At 39.9% G+C, this 23,312-nt stretch overlaps 1 protein-coding gene across 1 annotated transcript in view; it reads left to right on the top strand.

Moving 5' to 3' along the window:
- The window catches only part of GRID1 (glutamate ionotropic receptor delta type subunit 1), a gene marked incomplete at both ends in the record, with an annotated part of 666,527 nt that overhangs the window by 540,205 nt on the left and 103,010 nt on the right, over positions 1-23,312 (top strand). The window contains 4 exons of the mRNA XM_082673940.1: positions 6,261-6,362; positions 7,817-8,014; positions 11,666-11,990; positions 13,183-13,321. Of these exons, the coding sequence (XP_082530066.1) occupies positions 6,261-6,362; positions 7,817-8,014; positions 11,666-11,990; positions 13,183-13,321 (764 nt within the window). The remainder of the gene's footprint in view (positions 1-6,260; positions 6,363-7,816; positions 8,015-11,665; positions 11,991-13,182; positions 13,322-23,312) is intronic.

Here is a 23,312-nt window from a genome sequence, read left to right as displayed (position 1 = left end):
GGCTACAAATATTAACATCCTATCCTCAGATGCTTGCACTCTGCTTCCAAGATGCCCTGTTTGTGTCTGAGCATGTGGTCCTTGCATTTAGTCAGAGTTTAAAATGTGCAATCTCCTGACTGATATCAGTGCTGGCTGAATCCCCCAGTGCACGCTGATTCAAGATGTGGGTTCCCCCTTCACCCCACCCCCACCCAAGGCTCTGATTTTTTTTTTTTTGAAACATACACCAGACAGTTTTGTTTTCCAATAAAAAAGGACCAAGGAATAAAAGCTAATAGAGGGCTTATTATTTCAGAAAAGCCCATGTACTGACATGATGTTAAACCCATGCGCCATCACTCTGAATCCTGTACGCCAGCCGAACGTGTCTGCACTCGGCTCATGGCAGTCGCTGGTCAATGAGGATACAGCTCAGATGGAGCTCCAACTATGGCTGTGAGATCTGACTGGCATGGTCATAGAAACTTCACTTCCAGCCTCCAGTGCTCTCTTGAGACAAGCTCACCAGCAAAGTATTGCTCACTCAGTTGCGAAATGTGACGATAGAGGTTATTGATCTATTGTCTTGTTGGATATAGCTAAGCATAAGATTTGGGGGTAAGCAAACCTACCTTCCTTCTTCCCTTCCTCTTCCCTCCCAAGGAATTGGCAAGGCTCAATGTATGAAGCTGGTCACATTCTGGGCTGCACAGCAGTTGGGTTGCCTCTTCTCTCCTTCCCTTCTCCGCTCCCCGCCATGAAAAGAGAACCAGCACTTTACGACACCTCTATAACTAGACGACAGACCACAAAGCCCAATCTTCTAAAGGAGGTCGGTCCCATTTAGGGTTAATAGTCCTGCATTTAATAAGGACAGGCCACGAAGTCCCAAACCCCTACATCTCACAACTCAAACGCAAACATGAAGAACACCCTGATTGACTCAGGAAATATATTTTCCTGGCACCAATGGTTTATGAAATTTATTCTCCAGTTGGCTGATCTCTTGAACAGTTGTTTGTCATCATCAGATTTTGAAACCATTTATCCTCTTTCAAGTAATGATTGTGCTGTAACCTCTGGCTCCATCCACGCTTCCGGTCTGGGTAGAGCAGCTCTTGGCAATGAATGAAAACCATAGCTGTCTTATCAAACAGCGGCAGTTCTCGTTTTGTTTAACAGTGCTGGAAATTAGTTTTTCAGGCACTGATCTTGACAGGTCAGCTGTCAAAAGTGGGTTTCCGTGGCCATAAATTCATTGACCCCATAAACAAAATTCTGTCTGCAAAATACAAGAGGAAGTCAGAGTAGATGCACTTATGTACAAATGAAATGGTCTGCAGCTGTATGACTAAGTGTCAGGACTTCACTGGGTGAAAGGTTTTTCTGGCTTCCCATTTATCAAGCCTATCAGCTTCATTTGGCTTTTATTATCTGAACTTTTTTCTCCAGCATTCTGATCAGGGAGCCCCAAGCTGTCCTCAGGAGGGAGGCAGAACACAGTGTCTCCTAATCTTGATGGGCGGCAAGTTTGGGAATCCACTTAAAGGCTTTATTTTATTTTAAAAATTCCACTTTAGTCTTTTAAACGAAAGATTTTGTTTGAAAAGGATTGTGACTTTCTCTGCTCTGGTCTTACATATTGGGTGCTCAGAGGGATGGCCTCACTCAAATGAAGGTTTACCACTCTGGTCTTAAGATTTGGACAAGAGCCAAGGCTTTGTGGAAATAGGAGGATTCACTCAGCCTAGGGCACTTGGCTTCAGGCTGATGTGAGGGAATAGTACACTTTCCTGCCCAGCTCGAAGGCTCCCAGATCCTGGAACATGGTTACTTTGATGTGTTTGAAGGCAGAATTTTGGTTTCTCTTTGAAGTATTTTTTCTTTCTTTGTTAGAGTACAGGATGCCTGAAGGCCAGGGAGAGAGAAGTGAGTATTGAAAAACAGTAAACTAAAAAACCTTTAGTCCCTAAGTACTTTCAGACAAAAGAAATAGGAATAATAGTAACAGGTTGGAGGAATTTTTTTTCTTTCTCTCATGAAGTTGCACTTTGATTTAAATGACTTTGCCTTAGGATGGTCTGAATACTAACTAATAAGATTTGATGCCACCCGCCCCTCTTCCTTAGTGGAGGAAGACTGCCTGTCTTCATGGAGCTGGGCCCCAGGAGGGGCCACTGCCCTGTCTCCAAACCCAAGCAGGCTCATGGGGCCCTACACAATCTTGGAGGTGTCTTAGATTGTGAGATGCTGTCCTGGAAGACCTTGCAGTGTGCCTCTTCTAGGAGATGGGCACCTCGGCCATAGCTCCTTGCAACCAGAGAACTGATGTATTCAATATTAAGTTCTAACTCTTAGACTGGCCTTGACCTACCGATAGATAATTTGACTCTAATTGCTTCCTTCCATTCAGCCCTCAATCATACAAGTGCATGTGACAGGATTTTGCTTTATCACCCGTGCTAGCTATTTTTATCAAAAGCATATTTTCCTTTTTGTGAAAGTAATGACAAACCTGTTAAAAACATAGGAAAGCGTAAAAAAAGTAATCATGGTTATTCATAATTCTACCACCAAGATAAATCCAAATATTACATTTAAACACATTTCCTCCCGTTTTAACCACTGCCTTTAAAAGAAGACATAATTAAGGTCGCATTGTACACACTTTCTAATATCTTGATTCTTTACTTTGTGATTATTATTTAAGTTATTTTATTACATATTATTTCAAAATTATTTTCTCCTTTGAACAGCCCCTCAGCATGGTAGGCAGGGATGGTATTTTTATTCCATTTTATCGATAGGAAAATGGAATCTCAGTGAAGTTAAATTTATTCAAAAATATTTGTTGCCTCTTGTGATTTAAGTACTGTGCTGTAAAATGTGCTGAGGTCACTCAGGTAAGTGGTGGAAACACACCTAGAACATAGATATATTGGCTCATAAACATATGCTAATTTAATACCTCCAAGTTCCCAAACTATACCAGTAATAGGGAGCTGATCGTCTAGAGGAGAAATGACATTCAAGGCAAGGTTAGAAACTCTGAGATGGGAATAAGCAAGGCAAGGTCCAGTCCAAGTGCCCAAACCTCTAGACAGTTTATGAAGACAGGGTTTGGATCCCAGGGAACGGGGTAAGAAACGCAAATAGCACAGCGGAATCACAGACTTAGGTCTAGAATGGAAGACACTGAAGATCATTTCTACTGCAGCTTTGTATCAATGGTGGAGATTGAACTAAACATTTCATTAGTTGGGAGGAATGTATCATACTAATCATACCAATGTAACATCTTAACAACAGGGGAAACTGGGTGTGGGGTATATGGACGGTCTCTGCATAACCTCTGCGACTTTTCTGTGAATCTAAAACTACCCTAAAGTAAGAGCTTATTTTTTTGAGAAATTGAGTAAGAGTTTACCAGACGCAGCCAGAGAGAAATGGCATTCCAGGGAGAAGAACCTGGATGTAAAGAGTCAGGAGGGAACACCATGCGCTTGAGAAAGGTGAGGAATTTGGTGGGGTTGGAGTGAACTGAAGCTGACAGTCAAGGTTGGGTCTCGATCAGGAAGGCCTTTTCATTTAGGCCAAGTTGAAAAGTGTTAGCCTTTATTCTTTAAGAAATAGGAAGTAATTAGAAAATGTTAATTAACATAGTTTGTATTTGAGTTTATGACAAGTATCAGCACAATGGAGGAGGGCTGTTAAGAGAGAGAGGTTGGGGTAACAGTGGGGAGGCTGTTGCAGTACTTTGGGGCAGAGGTGCTGCTGCCTTGAGCCAGGCAGTGGGCTAGAGGCAGAGCACGGTGAGGACAAGGATGGAGAGGCAGAGCATTTCTCACAGCTGAACTAAAACCGTAGAAGGACAGGGCTTTATCCCAACTGTTTTTCCTGCTTCCATTCCCATGACTGATTACAATCCCAATAGAAAGACAGGTAAAGCCGGTTGGTCGATGCCAAGCGGAGCCTCATTCCAGGTGCTCATCCAAACCAGGGCAGCACAAAGTCGAGATGCCCCATCACCAGTGCCAAGGAGGTTGGGCAGCAGGCGTTACGAATTCAAGTCCTGGTACAGAGCAAACTATCCAGTCCCTGGAGCTGACATGTCATCTTTGCTTCCATTATGACTCTGTAAGTCATTGAGGTAGTAAAGGGGACCGGGACCTTCATAACACCACCCAACCCAGGGGATGCAGCAGATCACACATAGAGTTAAGCAGCCCCAATGCCTGGGCTAAACAGTTATGGGGATAAGATGCAGGCTGCCCAAATACACACCATGAGTCCCCCGAGTCTGATATCGAAGGGTCCAAAGAATGCAGGGAGTCAACACCTGGACTCCATTTGTCTGAGTTTGTCTTTTCCCTTTGACCAGCATTTGAATCCGGCTGCGGGAATTGATCGCAAGTCCCAGGGCTATTTCCTGAGACCCCATAGAGAAATAGCCATGAAGTTTCCTTCTCACTATACCAGTTCCAAGAGTGTGGCATCTTTGATGTCCTTGAACAGGACTTTGGATAGATCTTAACTTTGTTCTTCACTGCAGTGCCCCTCAAATTAATGAGTGGTGGCTGTGGGGAGTTCCTCAGAGTATGTGACTGTGCTCTTAACTAAGTGATCTGTTCATCACTTCCAGGCATCCTATTATCTAGGGTGAAGTGGGTTTTAGCTTGTATCACGTTGGAAGTGATGGCAGGAGGTTCCAGGTTCCTTTAAACTGGTTCTAGAACCACATATCTCATTCCGATGTTCCTGCTTTAGGCCTCAGTGTTCTAGTATCTTCCAGGTAGAGCGGCCCCACAGATTCTGGAACTGTGGCCTCATAGTCAAGGCTCAGGGTGCCGACCTTGCTGCAGATGTCAGGGCTATGGGAAATGCTGGGAGAGTAGAAGTGTCCGTAAGCGGCACTATTGGTGGCTCCTTTAAGGCATCTGGTGGCACTTTTCCGCAGAGGGGTAGTTCTTTTGCTCAGCCTAACTAGGGGTCTTGTGGGTTTTCCCTGGCGAAGGGTAGGTGCTACTGTGACAGTCTGAATTTTAACCCCTTGGTACTGAACTGATGGTCCATGGATCAGCAACAGCAGCACAGGGGAGCTTGGTAGACAGGAATAATCTCAGGCCCCAGAATCAGAAATGCATGCAGAATCCCTAGGTGATTTGTCTGCGTATTAAGGTTTGAAGATCACTGCTTTCATCTGTGGCGGTGGTTCACAATCCTGGCTGTGCATTAGAATCACCTGGGCAGCTAAATGATCCATGTCCAGTCCACTACCGACCAGTTAAATCAGACTCTGGGGCAGGGGGCAGGCTTCAGTTGGTTTTAAAAGCCCTCTTAAGAGATGCTAATGTGCAGCTACATCAGAGGCCCAGTGACCTAGAAGAGCAGAGGTTTTCAACGAGGATCACTGGGGAAGCATTAACATTCCTCATGTCCAAGTGCTGAGACCCTAATTATGTTGGCTTTAGATGGGGCCAATATCTATCTTTTTACATCTCACCAACTAACGATTGAGAATCACTGATCGGACAAAGAGTTCATCGTTGTTGCTCAGGCCCTGCAGGGAGGCAGGGAAGGGAAGCAGTCCCAAGAGCATCTGTGTCTCCAGTTGTTTCTGAGCCAGGATAGGGTCTCCTTGACCATCTTAGATGGTCTTAAATGCATCTATTGGACAGATCCTGCAGGCTTAGGAGGATGTGGCAGACCCAGAGCACATGTATTCTTGGCCTCTACCTGCCTATCAGGGAAAATTATGAAGTGAGCACTACAGTGAAGACAGTGAGCTCTTGGTCCTGTTTGCAATTGGCATCAGGGTGTAAGACAACTGTAAACTTGGGTCTTTGTTACCTGCTTCACTTTTGATCTCATCCTGCTCTGGTGATGGAAGCAGCTGATCTCAAGTACCTTCTGGCCTGGGCAAGTCAAAGGAGTATGAAAGAAAAAGGGCACTTTGTGCGAGACACATTGACATGGCCTCAGTAGGTGGACAGTAAAATTGGACATAAATGTTCATTCCAGAAACAAGTTCCTACCAATTGGTTTCATTTCAAGGATGAGGCAGGTCCTCAAGATCCAGATGAGCTGCTGGAGGAAGCGGAGCTCTATCTGTCACACCTTCATTCTTTCTAAGGTTGTAAGATGCCTCTAGCTCTCTGGGAAACTCCTAGGGCTGTTGTCCATCTATCTGCCTGATTCAGGAGCCCAGTTTAGGAGTCGATTCCTAAGGTTTGCACAGGTGCCCGTTCTGTCCCTCACACTCCCTTTTTCCTTCACAGCTGGCGACGTGGGACTCGGAGAAGGGCCTGAATGGCAGCCTGCAGGAGAGGCCCATGGGCAGTCGCCTCCAAGGACTGACTCTCAAAGTGGTGACTGTCTTGGTAGGATCATGGGCATATGGGGGAGGTCTGCCATTCAGGCTTTGAGTCAGAGGCTTCTCTCTGTTTGGCTTGATGCTGGGTTTAGAGAGAAGGGGATCTTAAGTAGTGGCTTGAGCTTTCATAAGGCCTTTCACTCAAACAATTTTATGAACAGTGAAGGAAGAGTGAGATTGGAGATTCTGCCCCAAGCCTCTGAGACGTTCCATGGGAGGTCACTGGACTGCTCTAGAGAAGGACCACTAATCCAGGTCCAGTGCTGAGCTCCAGAGCGGGCATAACAACTCTAGTTGTTCTTGGATGTAAACGATCTTGACCTACTGGTGGTCCTTAGGAGAGGTTTGCTGGTAGCTAGAGCCCTCAGAAGGATGTTGGGAGGACATCCTTCCAGAACCCAATACCACTGATGGGCCCATGTGACACAAAGTTCATAATGAAGACCATTTGTTGCAGTTTCTCTGCATGGTTGTCCTGGAATCAGAGACTTTTACGTATTTAAGATACCTTAGAAGCATCTTCCTTTCCATTTCTTTCTTCATCTCTTTAGAACTGTAGGAGACATTTTAGATTTATCTCTTATTAGCTGGTCAGACATGGTCCAAATATTCCCCTCTGTCCCAGCAGCACTGGCGTCTCTTGGCTCTAGAAGTCTTTGGCAACCACGTTTCCGCATTCCCCATATGCCCACCAGGAATAAACATTATACCTTATTTCCCCCCAAAATTAAATAAATGAGATGTAGTCTCTGGGGACGTTGCCAAAAGGCCCCTTCTTGTTCAGTTTCACAGGGTGGTGGTGGGGAAGCCTGAGGTGTTTTCCAGATGATCACGTGCCCTACAAGAGCACATGTGACAGAGCGCAAAATGTGTGAATGTGCACATGGCCTGGCTTTGGACTTTCAGACCGTGGGGTTTAATGCTGTCCTGTCCTTGACGTGCAGTATGGCCTTGTCCTGTGACTCAGCCTCCATTTTCTAGTATGATCTGATAGATGTATTACTGTCTTCCCTCAATCCAGTATCACAGAGCTCTGTTGTCATCTGATACCCTGGATGAGAGGTATCCACATTTCTTATGTGGGTCCCGAAGAATCATGGCACTTCCAGCGGACAGAGTCCTCAATGTTATAAATGAAGGAATGAAAACAAGCCGTGCTATTCTGGGAGATGGGGCTCTGGGCCGAGTCTGGGATGACACAGGACAAATAAGTCTGTTCCTCCATCAGTATGCTGGTTGGAGGGATTTTCCTGTGCCCTGTATCCTGAGTATCCACAAACTGCTTTAGAAAAGGGCAGAGGGGTTCAGACTCCAGGCCTAAATTGGCTAAATACAATGCACATGTCCACAAACGTTCTGAAATTATGGTTCATCGGATTGGTCTCTCTAATAATACCCTGGAAAGATGTGTGTTCACAAACCTGTGATTTAGTTGAAGAACATTCATTTTGTTGTCCTCAGGAAGAGCCTTTTGTGATGGTGGCTGAGAACATCCTTGGACAGCCCAAGCGCTACAAAGGGTTCTCCATCGATGTCCTGGATGCACTGGCCAAGGCTCTGGGCTTCAAATATGAGATTTACCAGGCCCCCGATGGCAGGTACGGTCACCAGCTCCATAACACCTCCTGGAACGGGATGATCGGGGAGCTCATCAGCAAGGTAGGTCCCAAAAGCAGGTCCATGGGGAGGGGTACCCCAGTCTGCCTCTGGGGTGATGTCTACATTGGGCCCATTATGAAGTTGGAATCTTGGGACCAGCTAGACAGACTACAGTTACCACGCTCCACACACTAAGGATCTCTTTTCCTCCACCCGCCTCCTCCCTGCTATACCCATTTTTGCTCTTTTATTTTCTAATTCCCTGGTACTTTGTGTTTTCCTTCTGTGCCCATTGCTCTCATTCCTTTGAAACGTGTCCACTGTGCCTGTTCTGTAATCCACACTTCATGAAATCCACTCCCACATTTGGGCTGCAGTAGGAACCCAATTCTCACGAGGGGTGGTTGGGGGGAACTGATGCATGCTTGTTCTCTTCTTCAAGGCCCACAAGTGGGCGTGTATATCGTGTGTGTCCACATGCATGTGTGTAGGTGAATTGAGTGTGTGGGTGTGTCTGCATTGCTACGTATAAGTGATACGGCATTCCCCAGCTCCTCAGATTAATTTCAAATCATTAATCTTCCTCCTTCCTGTAGAACCTGGGTCCTCATTTAGATTCATGGCATGAGGCCAATTTGCTGTCTCCCCATCCTTGACCCTTCCGTCTTAGGACCTCTAGGTCATTTCCTGACAACGATTTACATTGGTGGATCTGCTCAAGCCCCCCCCCTCTCCAGTATTACTGTTGCCATCAATCTTGATGTTTCTGACATCCCTACGGACCACCCTGGGCTTCGAGTGCTTTGATCCCTTCACCTCCAGTGACCTTCGAGGACCTGCCCCCATGTACCCTGTTAGCCTCTTGCATGTCACTGTCACTGTCCCAATCCATAACTAAATCCTGTCGTCCTTCTGACTCTGGCCTTTGTTCCTAAAGCACAGGTCCTCTGCTTTATAACCCGTGAATGCAGACACGAGGCTTGTATTCTCTCCGGTTTCTCCTAAGCTTAAAAAACAAACAAACAAAACACATACAACAAGTTTATTGTGGGAAAAGTTATATATCAAATTCACCCATGTCAGATGTATCATTCAGTGATTTCTAGGAAATTTAGTGAGTTGTGCAATCTTCACCGTATCTAGTTTTACAGTACTTCCATCACCCCAATGAGATCCCTCATACTCATTTACAGTTAATCCCATTCCCAGCCCCAGCCGGAGGCAACCTTTAATCTACTTTCTAGCTCTATAGATTTGCTTTTACAAACATTTACTATAAACGGAGTCATACCATATGTGGTCTTCTGTGTCTGGCCCTTTTCACTTGGCACATGTATTTGAGTTTTCATTCTTCTCTAAGATTTCTGTGCCCTTCTGTTACTGCATCCTTTCCTGGTGCATCCTCTGTGGCTGTCCAGATAAACCCCTGTTCCCTTCATCCTGTATGATTCTTCTAAATTATTCTTGATTTCTTGTTACATTGAAACCCTGACCTGGTTCTATTATCTACCCTCTGACTCTGACATCCAGCTTGCTGTATGCAGTTAGAGGAGAAAATCACAAATTTGTCCAGGTGGATGTATGAACAATGTGTGGCCTCCCAACTCAACTGGGCCTTTGGGACAGTTCCTTAACATGTCCTTTATTGGGCCCCTTGGCTACATTCCTTAGAGACTGTTTCAAAATTTTATCTTTCTCCTCAAGCAACCTAATAATCTTCTATCTTAAATTAGAAAACAAAGTGCTCTTATTTTAGGGAAAGAAATGGAGACATCTGGGCATGAGATTCTACTTCAACTTCCTGTGAGTTCATATCTGCAGACACGTGCCCTCACCTCCAGTTTCGGGGTAGGGGGAGTGTTTTTCCTCCTGTTACAGCTCACCCCTCCACCAGCATCACGAGTCAACTCTCTTGTGCCTCCTCTGGACCTGGTTTCATAAATTAGTTTCCCTCCATTCTTTGTTGTTAACCTATCCTGATCCCCTAGATTTCTTTCTCTGTCATTAAATATGCTCCAAACTTAAACAAAACAAAAACAGAACAGACAAACAAATAAACCAAAAAAGCCAGAAAACCTCCCTGGATCGTGGGTTTCTGAGAAGAGAAGCAAGAACCAGAGATGCAGATGTGGCAAGTCTGAGATCTCTGACACGGCCACCTCCACCATTTTTTCTCTTTACTCTAGATATGTTGTTGGATTTCACAGTTTAGAAGTCAGTATATTTGCCCCTCTAGCCCGCATATTGGACCTGATAAAATCCTTCTATATAGTTTTCCCCAATTTGAATATGTAGTTTGGCTCAGCTGTCACAACTGGTCATTCTAAAATAAACCTAGTTCTGACGATGCCTCCTACTTAAGAGACCCCAGAGCCAAGATAGGGATGATCACTGTACATTTTAATGCTCTTACGTTGACATCCACCTAGGCATAAGGATCCTAGTCTCCACCAGTCTTGGCAGCTTTAATCTCACAATCTAGTTCCATCTTAATGGAGTCTTGGGTGCCCGACTAGCTCAGTTAGTAGAGCATGAGACTATTAATGGGTCTTTGTCTATTTATTTTTAAGGTATTTTTAATTTATTTATTTTAGTTCTTTATTTTTGGCTGCTTTGGGTCTTTGTTGCTGCTCGTGGGCTTTCTCTAGTTGAGGCGAGTGGGGGCTACTCTTTGTTGCGGTGCACGGGCTTCTCATTGTGGTGGCTTCTCTTGTTGCAGGGCATGGGCTCTAGGCACCTGGGCTTCAGGAGTTGTGGCTTGCGGACTCTAAAGCGCAGGTTCAGTAGTTGTGGCGCACAGGCTTAGTTGCTCCGTGGCATGTGGGATCTTCCCGGACCAGGGCTCGAACCCGTGTCCCCTGCATTGGCAGGCGGATTCTTAACCACTGTACCACCAGGGAAGCCCTCTTTGTCTATTTTTAAATTAAGCTCATCTTGGAAAGCAAAAATCTTGGGAGGTACTCTTGAGGTCTCAGCACAGGATGCCCAGAGAGCCCCTTCGCAGCATGGCTTTACTAAAGGACGAAGCAGCCCATATGTCTGAGAAGCCATGAGTTAAGGCAGGCAGAAGATCAAAGGAAGTGGATGACCCCTTTTTTCTTGGAGGATGTTATTCTCTGACATAGAGTCTGCATATAAAACAATCTAGGCCTGATACACTAATGAGATTCAAGGCAGTTATATACTCACCATATAACTTCTAAAGTATTTTAGAAAAGAGAGATACCTGTGTGGGCTAATGGCGTTTGGAGAGGTTTGATGGAAAAATGGAGTGTCCCTGTGGCCTTGAAGTATAGGAAGGATGAAGATGAGGCCAGAAGAAGATAGAAGGGAGTTGGGGCAGGGATGGGGGTGGGCGGTAAGAGGGAAATACCCGCAAAAGAAAGGAGATAGTTCACTAAGGGGACTGTTAAGAAAGTGAAGAAAAACTGTAATTCACACAGGAATGAAGATGGTTATAGACTCTTTTCTCCAGAAGTGGTTTCCAGGAGTTTTGAGCGTTTGGGAGAGAAATTTGTAAGGTGAAAGAGGTAATAAGAGACACCTTAGTGCTGGATTTTCCTTACAACATTCAAAGTCACGAGGTGTCAACTCTCGAGTCCATTTCCTCTGAACTGAACAACCCAAAGGGCAGAGGACAGGCCTTGACCCAGGGTAGAACCTAGTGGTAAACTGAGGACTGCTGTCTGATGAGATGGGTTTGCCTTTCAGAGAGCGGACCTAGCCATCTCCGCCATCACCATCACCCCGGAGAGGGAGAGCGTGGTGGACTTCAGCAAGCGGTACATGGACTACTCGGTGGGGATCCTCATCAAGAAGCCCGAGGAGAAAATCAGCATCTTCTCCCTTTTTGCTCCTTTTGATTTTGCCGTGTGGGCCTGCATTGCAGCAGCCGTCCCTGTGGTTGGCGTGATGATATTTGTGCTGAACCGGATACAGGCCGTGAGGGCTCAGAGTGCTGCCCAGCCCCGGCCATCTGCTTCTGCCACCTTAAACAGTGCCATCTGGATCGTCTACGGAGCCTTCGTACAGCAAGGTACCCTCCTGGTTTCTCAATGTTGGAAGAGCCCCAGGGGCTTGGAAGAACTTGTCCGTTGGCAAAGTTCTTGGACGCATTTTGCCAAAGTCATTTTAAATGCAATTTTATTTAATCTCTAAGGTAGTCCTAATATGCTGCTCCCAGGTTCTCTGAGTAATACCAGATAGGAACTAAATGAAATCACAACACGGAACTTAACTTCAAGTCCTGATTTTCCACTTTAGATAAAATTAACCTGCGAGTTCTGCTTTGCACTTTCCTTGCCTCCCACATTAGATTGATTGTTATGCAGACAGGGTTGTCAGAAACTCCATCTTGTTTAAATTTGAAGTTTTAATGGGATAAAAAATCAAAATTGTTTTGCAATCATCTAAGCGGTACTCCAGCCATTCTTGAGATACAAAGTCTCCTGTCTCTGAGAAGTCTGGATAGCACTTGGGGAGTTACAGGATTGTGCAGTTTTGACTGGAAACAACAAATTGCAAATTTCCTAATGTGAGTCCTAGCCTTATTTGCACCATGGCAAATGTGTGTATCACTTGCTTGAGAGGTTATATAAGAATAGTCAGTGAGGAGTTTTCTTCTGCTACCACCTAAGGGACCAAGGAGAAACAATTGGCCTCAAAGAGGCAGCTTCTGACTACAAATCACATGCAGTGATTTCTGAAAATCATAGGAAAAAAAAAAGGTCATCTAGCGAGGGCTGAGGAATAATAAAAGTGATATGGTGCATCTCATTTCTCAAAAGAAAGCCAGGAAATCCTCCAGGTAGGAGGTAATTTTACAGAATTGCTGAGACTGTTCCATGTGAATTTAAAATGGAAAGGGACATTACATAGGGTTGCAGCCCTGAAAGTTCTCAACACAGTGAGGTAGAATCTTCTAACTAGAAGATTTTGATATTCAGAACTCTACTGTTGGCATTTTGAGAAACATCCTGTCACTAAAAATGCCAATGCTAGCTTTTCCGTATTTTGTGGTCTGCCATCCTTTTCCGAGATGGGTGGTCCTAGCATTTTTTCCCCAGAATTGTCAGAGCCCACCATAACCAGCCGGCAGTCACTTTCCTGATCCCCAACTCACCACCAGGGGTGGTTCCTCATGCCTGGCCGCAGGGCAGAGAATTTCTCTGGAGATGCAAAGCAAGAGCAGAAGCCCAGGACCAATCCCCTTTGCCTGCCTCCTGCAGGTGGTGAATCCTCAGCGAACTCCATGGCCATGCGAATCGTGATGGGCAGCTGGTGGCTCTTCACCCTCATTGTGTGCTCCTCCTACACAGCCAATCTTGCTGCCTTCCTCACAGTGTCCAGGATGGATAACCCCATAAGGTAAGATCCATTACTCCTTCCAGAAGGCTGAAAAGAGAGGATGCAGACCTAGCCAGGGCAGCCTGGTGTCAAGGAGGCAGAGAAGGACTTAGATTCCAGATCTGCAATTTGATGACAGTAATCTTTAATGCATGAGGAGCATCACTCCTGTTGTATTTTATTTCATGCACAATTAAACAATGTATAAATTCATTAAATAACATTTCTTTGAATATTTAAATTCTGCTTATAAGACTAATAAATCAAAACATTAAAAATTAACAAATTAAAAGTCCTCAGACCTTTCAACATTGATTACAAACTTATTTAATCAAAAATTTAAAACATTTAATTAAAATTAATTAAAACCACAAGTCTAATATATTTTTCCAATCTTCAAACATCTAAAAATTATTTTTTAAAACATGCCAGTTATCACAGTGATTAGAAAATTTATGTCACTTACAGTTACAAAATTGTTAAATTATTGAAACCAAGGACTAAAAATGTTTCATTTTAACCAAAATGTTAAAAATATGGCATAAAAGAATTAATTCAACGTAGTGAAATAACTTGGAAATGCCTTTGCTTTATAGTCAGATTCTCACATACTGTGTGAGTTACAAAAGAGCTTGGATAAAGTGAATGTCTGTTGGATATGTCATCGCTGAACTGACCAAAGGCAAAGATCTAGTCCATACTTCCTTGGGTGCAATACCCTCTTCAGTATCACCTCTTACTTGATCCCTGATTATGGTTTTCTGTGTCCCTGCCTTCAGTAATTTCTCCTTTAATTCATCATACTTACTATCATCATATTGATTCTTTTGATCCATAGCCCTGTAATCAAGTCATCCATACTCAACCAGCTTCTATAGCTCCCAACTGCCTATTTGAAAGAGGTCAGATTCTTGATTAGGATTCAAAATTCAGAATGACATTATCTAGTCTTTATTTTAATTGACATTTTATTGAGATAATTATAGATTCACATGCAATTATAATTAGTAGTGCAGAGAGATCTCATAATATCTTTTAACAAATTTGCCCCAATGGTAACATTTTGCAAAACCAGGATATTAATGTTGATACAATTGACTGATTCTATTCAGCTTTCTCATTTGTACTTGCCCTCATTTCTGTGTGTGTGTGTGTGTGTGTGTGTGTGTGTGTGTGCATTTGATTCTACACAATCTTACCATATGTGTAGATTTGTATTGTTCTTTTATAACCACACTCACCTCCTTTGCACTTCTTTCCCTCCAGTCCTGTTCTTAACACCTGGAAAACACTAATGTGTTCTCCATCTCTAAAATTTTGTTGTTTCAAATATGTTATATAAATTGAATCATACTTTTGGGATTGACTTTTTCTTTCAGTATAATTCTCTGGAGATTCATTCAAATTGTTATGTGTATTAATAGTTCATTGCTTCTTTTTGCTTGGTAGAAGCCAATGTAACACAGTTTATTTAACAATCCACCTATTGAAGGACATCTGGGTTGTTTCCAGTTTTGGGCAATTATGAATAAAGCCACTGTGAACATTTGTATGTAGGTTTTTGTGTGAACATGTTTTTATTAATATGTGATACATATCCAAGAAGGTAATTGCTGCATCTGTGGTAATAGCATGTTGTTTTATTAAAAAACGATCAAACTGCTTTCTAGTGACTGTACCATTTTACCTTACTAGTAATGTAGGAATGATCCAGTTTCTTTGCCTCTTTGGCAATATTTAGTGTTGTCACTATTTTTTATTATACTATTCTGATAGGCATGGTGAGATAGTGCATTGTGGTTTTGTGTTTCCCTAACGACTAATTATATTGAATACCTTTTCATGTGCTTATTACTATCTGTGTATTCTCTTTGGTGAAATACCTTTTCATGTGTTTTGCCCATTTTCTCACTGGATTGTTAATATTGAGTTTTGAAAATTCTTTATATATTGTAGACACTGGTTTCTTGCCAGATGTGTGGTTTGCAAATATTTTCCCCCACTCTGAAGTTTGTTTTATCAACCTCTTATCAAGGTCTTTCACAAAGAGGAGTTTTTAATTCTTATGAGGTCTAATTTATAAATTTATTCTTTTGTGGATCATGCTTTCGGTATCAAGTCTAACTCTTTGCCTAGCCCTAGACCCTGAAGATAATCTGGGATTGTTTGTTTGTTTGTTTGCTTGTTCTTCTAAAAGTTTTTTAGTTTTACACTTTACATTTTGGTCCACAATCAGTTTTGAGTTAATTTTTGTATAAGGTGTGAAGTTTGAGTTCTCTTTTTTTTTTTTTTTTGGGTTATGGATGTCCAATTGCTATAGCACCACTTATTAATTTAATTACTATTTAAGTTTGTCCGAAATCAGTTGAACATATTTATGTGGGTCTATTTCTGGGTTCTCTATTCATTCCATTGATCTATGTGCTGATTCCTTTGCCAATAGCACACTGTCTTGATTACTGTGGCTGCACAGTAAGCCTTAATACTGAGCATAGTGATTCCTCCCATTTTATTGTTCTTTGTCAAGATTGTTTTAACTATTCTGGGGCCTGCATTTTTCATACAAATTTTAGAATAAGTTTGTCTATGGCTATATAAAACAATTCTGTGGTTTTGACAGGAGTTGCATTAATTATAGTTATAATTGCTTTAAGCCAAAAGATCATGATTTGCTGTGAATATTTATCATGAATGGGTACTGGATTTTGCCAAATGCTTTTTTTACATTACTTGCCATGATTATATGCTTTTTCTTCTTTAACTTATTAATATGGTAGATTAAATTGATTGTTTTTTCAAATGTATATCTTGAATGAATCTCACTTTGTCATGGTCTATGATTCTTTTCATATATTGTTGAATTCTGTTTGCTGATATTCTGATTGAGGATTTTTGCATCCAAACTTAGAAGAAATATCGGTTTGTACTTTCATTTGTAGTGTCTTTGTCTGGTTTTGATATCAGGGTAACACTGGCCTCATAAAGTGGTTTAGGAAATCATCTTCTGTTTTTTGGAAGAGATTATGTAAAATTGCTGTTAATTCATCTTTAAGTGTTGGGCATTATTCTCCAGGGAAACCATCCAGGCATGGAGATTTCATATTTTTGGAGCTTTTAAATTGTGAATTAAATTTTTCATAGCTATAGGGCAATTCATATTGTCTATTTCATCAAGTCTAGTTGGTTTATAGTGTTGTTCATGTTTTCATTTACTTGATCTTCTGCCTTGTTCTATCAATTACTGAAAGTGGGATATTGAAATCTCCAACTATTTTTGTAGACCTGCCTCTGTCTCCCTTCAATTTTATCAATTTCTCTTCATTTGTTACATGTGTATATGTTTATAATTGTAATTGTTATATATTCTTATTGATGGCTGTTTTATCATTATATAATGTTCTTTGTTTCTTATAAAATTTTTGTTTTAAAGTCTACTTTTTCTGATCATTAGCATAGCCACTCCAGTTCTCTTTTGATTATTGTTTGTACAGAATATTTTTTCTATCCTTTTGTATCAGTCTATCTGTCTCTGAATCTAAAGCGAGGAGCTTCTACACAGCAAATAGTTGAATTGTGGTTTTTAATTCAATCTACCAATGTCTACATTTTAATCAGAAAGTTTAATCCATTTATATTTAATGTAATTAGTGATAAAGAAGACTTCACTTCTGCCATTTTGCTATTCATTTTATATATGTCTTACATCTTTTTTGTTGTTCATTTTCTCCATTACTGCCTTATTTTGTGTTAAGTAGATATGTTTTGCATACCATTTTAATTACCTTATTGTTTCTTTTACTATATATTTTTTGAGTTATATTCTTAGTGGTTACCCTAAGCATTACAATTAATATCTTAGTTTATAGCAATTTAACTTGGATTAATACTACCTTATTTTAATAGTGTACAAAAACTTTGCTCCTATATTATTCTGTTCCACTGCACCCCTGCCCCAACAACTCATTTTTGAAGCTGTCTGATCCCTTCCTTTTTAGGAGGTAATTAGTTTTTTTTCCAATTTATTCAATGGATAGTCTTCTAAAGTTAGTTTTTAAATTGTTATTTTTTGGTATTTTACTTACTGAATAAACTTTACTTTTTTAAAAAAACAAATTTACCTAGATATTAGAATATATTATTAAAATGCATGTTTGTTGTTTTTTTGTTTTTAAAATTTTAAAATTTTATGTTATATACATAACATAAATTTTATCATTTTAATCATTTTAAGTATACAATTCAGTGTCATTAAGTATAATCACAGTGTTCTGCAAATATCACTACTATCTCTAGATCACATCATCTTGCGAATATATATACAATATTCTTTATTCCCCTCTTCCCCAGACCCTGGAAACCACCATTCTATTTTCTGTCTCTATAAATTTGACTCTCTAGGTACCTCGTATAAGTGAAATAATACAGTTTTTGTCTTTGTATGACTGGTTTATTTCACTTAGCATGTCTTCAAGGTTCACCATTTTGTCATATGTGTCAGAATTTCCTTGCTTTTTAAGGATGAATAACATTTCATTGTATGTATATGCCACGTTTTATTGATCTATTCATCTGTCCAGGAACATGGGTTGCTTCCATCTTTTGGCTATTATTTAATAATGCTGCTATAAATATAGGCATAAAAATAGCTGTTCAAGTCCCTGCTTTCAATATTTTTGTGTATATAGTCAGAAGTGGAATTGCTGGATCATATGGAAATTTTATGTTTAATAATTTTGAGGAACTACCTTACCATATTCCATAGTAGCTGCACCATTTCACATTCCCACCAGCAAGATACAAGGATTCCAATTTCTTTAAATCCTCACCAATGCTTGTTTTTGTTTTTATTTTTGTAGTAGCTATCCTAATGGGTATGAAGTGATCTCATTTTGGTATTGATTTGCATTTCCCTCATGATTAGAGATGTTGAGCATATTTTCATGTGTTTATTTTCCATTTGCATACCTTCTTTATAGAAATTTCTATTCAAGTCCTTTGCCCATTTTTAATTGAGTTGTTTTTGTTTGCTTGTTACTGAGTTGTAGGAGATTTTTATATTCTGGATATTAATCCCTTACGAGATATGTGATTTGCAAATACTTTCTCCCATTCCATGGGTTGCCTTTTCTTTCTGCTGATAGTGTCCTTGGATGCAGAATTTTTTTTTTTTAATTTTGATGAAGTCCAAATTATCTATTTCTTTGTTGTCGTCATTGCCTTTGCTTTTGTTGTCATAACTAAGAAATCTTGACATTGTTGAAAATCATTTGACCACTTATGGGACAGTATTTCTATGTTGTCTGTTCTATTCCATTTGTTTGTATGTCTGTCATCATGCCAGTTCCTCACTGTTTTGATTACTGTGGCTTGTAGTACATTTTAAATTCAGAAGTTTGAGATCTCCAACTTTGTTCTTTATCAAGATTGTTTTGGCTATTTGATGTCCCTTGAGATTCCATATGAATTTTAGGGTGGATTTTTCTATTTCTGCAGAAAACATCATTGGAATTTTGATAGAGGTTGCATTGAATTTATAGATTGCTTTAGGTAGTATTGGCATCATAACAATATTAAGTCTTCCAGTCCATGAATACAGGATTCATTCCATTTATTTGCGTTTTAAATTTTTTTTCCAAAATTTTTAGTTTTTGGTGTACATGCCTTTTGCCTTTTTGTTATTTTTCTTCAGTATTGTATTCTTTTTGATATTATTGTGATTGGAATTGTTTTTATAATTTCCCTTTCAGACTGTTCATTCTGAATGTATAGAAATGCAGCTGGGTTTTGTGCATTGATTTTTGTATCTTGAAACATTGCTTAATTAGTCTGTTAGTTCTAATAGTTTTGTGTGTGTATATGTGTCTGTCTAATTTTAGCATTTTCTACATGTAAGATCACGTCTGACAACAGAGATACTTTTACTTCTTCCTTTCCAATTTATTTCCAATTATTTCTTTTTCTTACCTAATTGTCTAACTATGATTTCAAGTACTATGTTGAGTACTACATGGTAAAAGAAGATATCCTTGTCTTGTTCCTAATTTTAGAGAAAAGTCTTTCAGTCTTTCACCATTGAGTATGACGTTAGCTTTGGGTTTCTCAACCATTGTTACATTATGGATGTTTCCTTTTATTCCTAGCCTGTTGAGTTTTTATTATGAAAGCGTGCTGGATTTTTTCAAGTGCTTTTTCTGCATTGAGATGATAATGTGGTTTGTATCTTCATTCTGTTAATGTGCTATATTACATTGATAAAATTTTTTATGTGGAACCATTCTTGCATTCCAGGAATAAATCCTTCTTGGTCATGGTACATAATCCTTTTAATATGCTGTTGAATTCAGTTTGCAAGTATTTCACTGAGAAGTTTTGCATCAACATTCATTAGGAATATTGGTTGGTAGTTTTCTTTTTTTGTAGTGTCTTTTTTGGACTTTAGTATCAAGGTAATGCTGGCCTCATAAAACGAATTAGGAAGTATTCCTTCCTCTTGAATTTTTTTGGTAAGAGTTTGATGAAGATTGGTGTTTCTTCTTCTTTTTAAAATTTATTTATTTATTTATTTGGCTGCATTGGGTCTTCTTTGTTGCGCGTGGGCTTTCTCTAGTTGCAGAGAGCAGGGGCTACTCTGTGTTGCAGTGCACGGGCTTCTCATTGCAGTGGCTTCTCTTGTTGTGGAGCACAGCACACTGACTTCAGTAATTGTGGCTCATGGGCTCTAGAGCACAGGCTCAGTAGTTGTGGCACATGGGCTTAGTTGCTCCATGGCATGTGGGATCTTCTCAGGGATCGAACCTGTGTCCCCTGCATTGGCAGGTGGATTCTTAACCACTGAGCCACCAGGGAAGTCCTGGTGTTTATTCTTCTTTAAATTGTAGAATTCCACAGTGAAGCTACCTGGTCCTGGGCTTCTCTGATTAGATCCTGATTAGATCTCCTTACTAGTTATAGGTCTATTCAGATATTCTGTTTCTTCATGATTCAGTCTTAGTAGGTTGTGCATTTCTAGAAATTTGTCCATTTTTTCTAGGTAGACTATCTAATTTGTTGAAATACAGTTGACAGGTATTACGATATAAATACATTTGTTCTTACTGCTATCATGTTTACATGATTTTTATGCATTCTTAATTATTTTCATAAAGTTTAACATTCAGTTACCATTGTTATTACTGTGTTTCTCCCACCACCTTGCCCCCACTAGAAATTAAGCATCCTCTTTTAACCTCCAGTGGTTTCCTTTAGGCTTAAATTTGCATGCACTGCTATTTCTCTTTCAGAATCAAGAGTGAAACCATATATTCATATCTCTGCCTATATAAGAGGATAGTGGAATATCTTTTTTTCCTCTTCTTCCACCTACTCAATCATTTCTTCGGTTGATAGAATCTGAGATTTTAGACTCAGTTTACTCTGATTTTTTTCTTTTGTTATGTTTTTAAATCTTCTGCGGTTTCTCTAAGATACATATTTGGCATTTGCATTCTTTTGTTTTATCTCATCCATATTTATAGTCATTATTTGGACTGAATTCTATGTTCAAAATGTTTCAATGCTTGTTGAATACCTCTTTATTCTATGATTTAGCCATCATTCATTTCTTTATTTTAATGCATTTTTATTCAACTAGAATAGCTCTTTGAGCAATATATCTAGCAAGAGTGGTATATTTTCTGGGACAGCATATCTGTGAATCTTTTTCTGTTGTATTTACACATGAATTAAACTTATCTGGGTGTAATATTCTTGTGTCACAACTTCTCCCCTTGCTATTCTATAGAAGTTGCTCCATTGCCTGAGCAAGGGAACAAATTCTATAGAATTTGTTCCCTTGCTCTTCTTGTATGTAATGCTACAGAGAAGCATAAGTATACCCCATTCACCTCCTCTTTCTCCTCTCCTCTTTCTTTACCTCTCTTCCCCTTCTTACTCTGTTCTCTGTTCTTCCCTCTTTCTCTCCCCCCCATTTCCATCATCTTCCCCTTCCTCCTTCTCTTGCCCTTCTCTTCCTCCTCTCCCTCCTATGCTTTCTGTCCTTCCTCTTCCTCCCTCTTCCTCCCTCTAGTTTAATCCTTCCTCCTCCTCCCTCCTATTCCTCTTTCTCCATATCCACATTGAAAACCTGCATGTGAATTTTCTATAGCAGTTTTCCTAAATTGTCAAAATGTGGCAACAACTAAGATGTCCTTAAAGAGGTAAAGTATAAATAAACTGGAGTACATCCAGGTAATGGAATATTATTCAGTGCTAAAAAGAAAGGAACTCTCAAGCCATGGAAAACCATGGAGGAACCTTAAATACATATTGATAAGTGAAAGCCTTATGATAAATAAATACATATGTATGTATATATGTGTGTGTATATATATATATTTACAAATTTTATAATGTATAGATTTATTTTATATATGTATATAAAGAGAGAGAGATGTATGGATTTTATGAAGACCTATGTATGTAAATTTTAAGATATCTTTGTAGATAATATGGGAAAAAATATGAGCAGGGCAGCGGTAGATATGTATTAGGCCAAATAAAGCCAACTTAACATATTTTTGATTGATCATGCTATTGTTGTATCTAAGAAGTCATGGCCAAACCCAAGGTGGATCAATTGCTCTTTGCAAACTGAACTTAAAGGCTTTTTACACATGGATCATCATCAATTTGGATGTAAAGATTCCATTTTTAAAATTAACTTATGGATAAAGACATTGAACAGGAATCATAAACAGTTGGATGTGACCTGAATTTACTTCCCAAGTTTATGGGGTTTTTTTGTAGCATAGTGTTTTAAATATTTAAATTTGAATGACTTTGGTGGTGCTAGCACTCTTCAGGTTGCCTTTGGTCCCACCATCCTCTGTTTTATTACAGCTGCTAGCTTCACACTTTCACATACTCACCTTTCAACATCAAGTCATTCAAGTTAGTGCCCTGTGACAAAGAAGGCCTGGATGACTCTTTGTGAGCTGGCAGGTCTTAACACATCTGTGCTATTCAAAGTGTGGCACACAGACCAACATTGCTGGCATAAATCCCAGGCCCTATCTCAGATCTCATGAATCAGAATTTATATCTAAGTAGGTCTCCAAATGATTTTTATTCACATTAAAGTTTGAAAAGCACTGCCTCCAATTAGACAAAAATGATCTTTGAAATTCTAATAGCCTGAAGCAATTGGCTTCAGCTAACAAATGCATTTTAATAGAGCTATACATCAGTTCCTGCCTTTGGGGCACCACAAACTGGAAAAGAAAGATGGTGCATATTAATGGTCCCAAGAAAATGAATGTGGGACTTACTCTACATGCCATGATGGAATAACAGTTATCTGACTAGACCTCCCATCATTAACAACTATAAAACTGGAAAAATATGCTGTTTACAAGCATTTTAAACATAAAGGCACAGGTAGATTGAGAAAGAAGGGAAAAGATATACCATGCAAATAATAAGCATAAGAAAGCTGGTGAGGATATCTCAACATTAGACAAAGTAGAATTTATGCCATAGAGTATTACAAGGGGTAAAGGGGGACCTTACATAATGATAAAAGAAACAATTTCACCAAAAAGGCAATTCTAAATATGTTTGTACTTTATAACGAAGCATCAAAGTTTATGATATAAATTTTGACAAATCTAATGGGAGAAATAGAAAAATCTAATATAGTCCAAATTTTAATTTCATTCTCTTAGAAATTGACATAACAAGTAAGCAAAAGACTAACAAGGCTATAGAAGATCTAAAAAATGCTATCAACCAACTTGATGTAATTGACATTTATAGGACACTATACCCAACAATTGCAGAATACACATTCTTTTCAAGTATGCATCCACCAAGATGCATCATTCATTGGGCCATAGAGTTAAATCTCAGTCAAGTTCAAAAGAATAAAATCTTACCAAGTATGTTCTATCACTATAATTGAGTTAAAGTAGAAAGCCAAAAAAAAAAAATCTAGAAAATCCCCACTGAAATTTAAATAACATAATTCTAAACCTAT

Source organism: Grampus griseus (assembly GCF_964374135.1).
Source record: "Grampus griseus genome assembly, chromosome: 16".
In the NCBI taxonomy this organism is placed as follows: domain Eukaryota; kingdom Metazoa; phylum Chordata; class Mammalia; order Artiodactyla; family Delphinidae; genus Grampus; species Grampus griseus.
The sequence above is the reverse complement of the archived record's forward strand: the minus strand, read 5'-3'. Positions and strand labels throughout refer to the sequence as shown.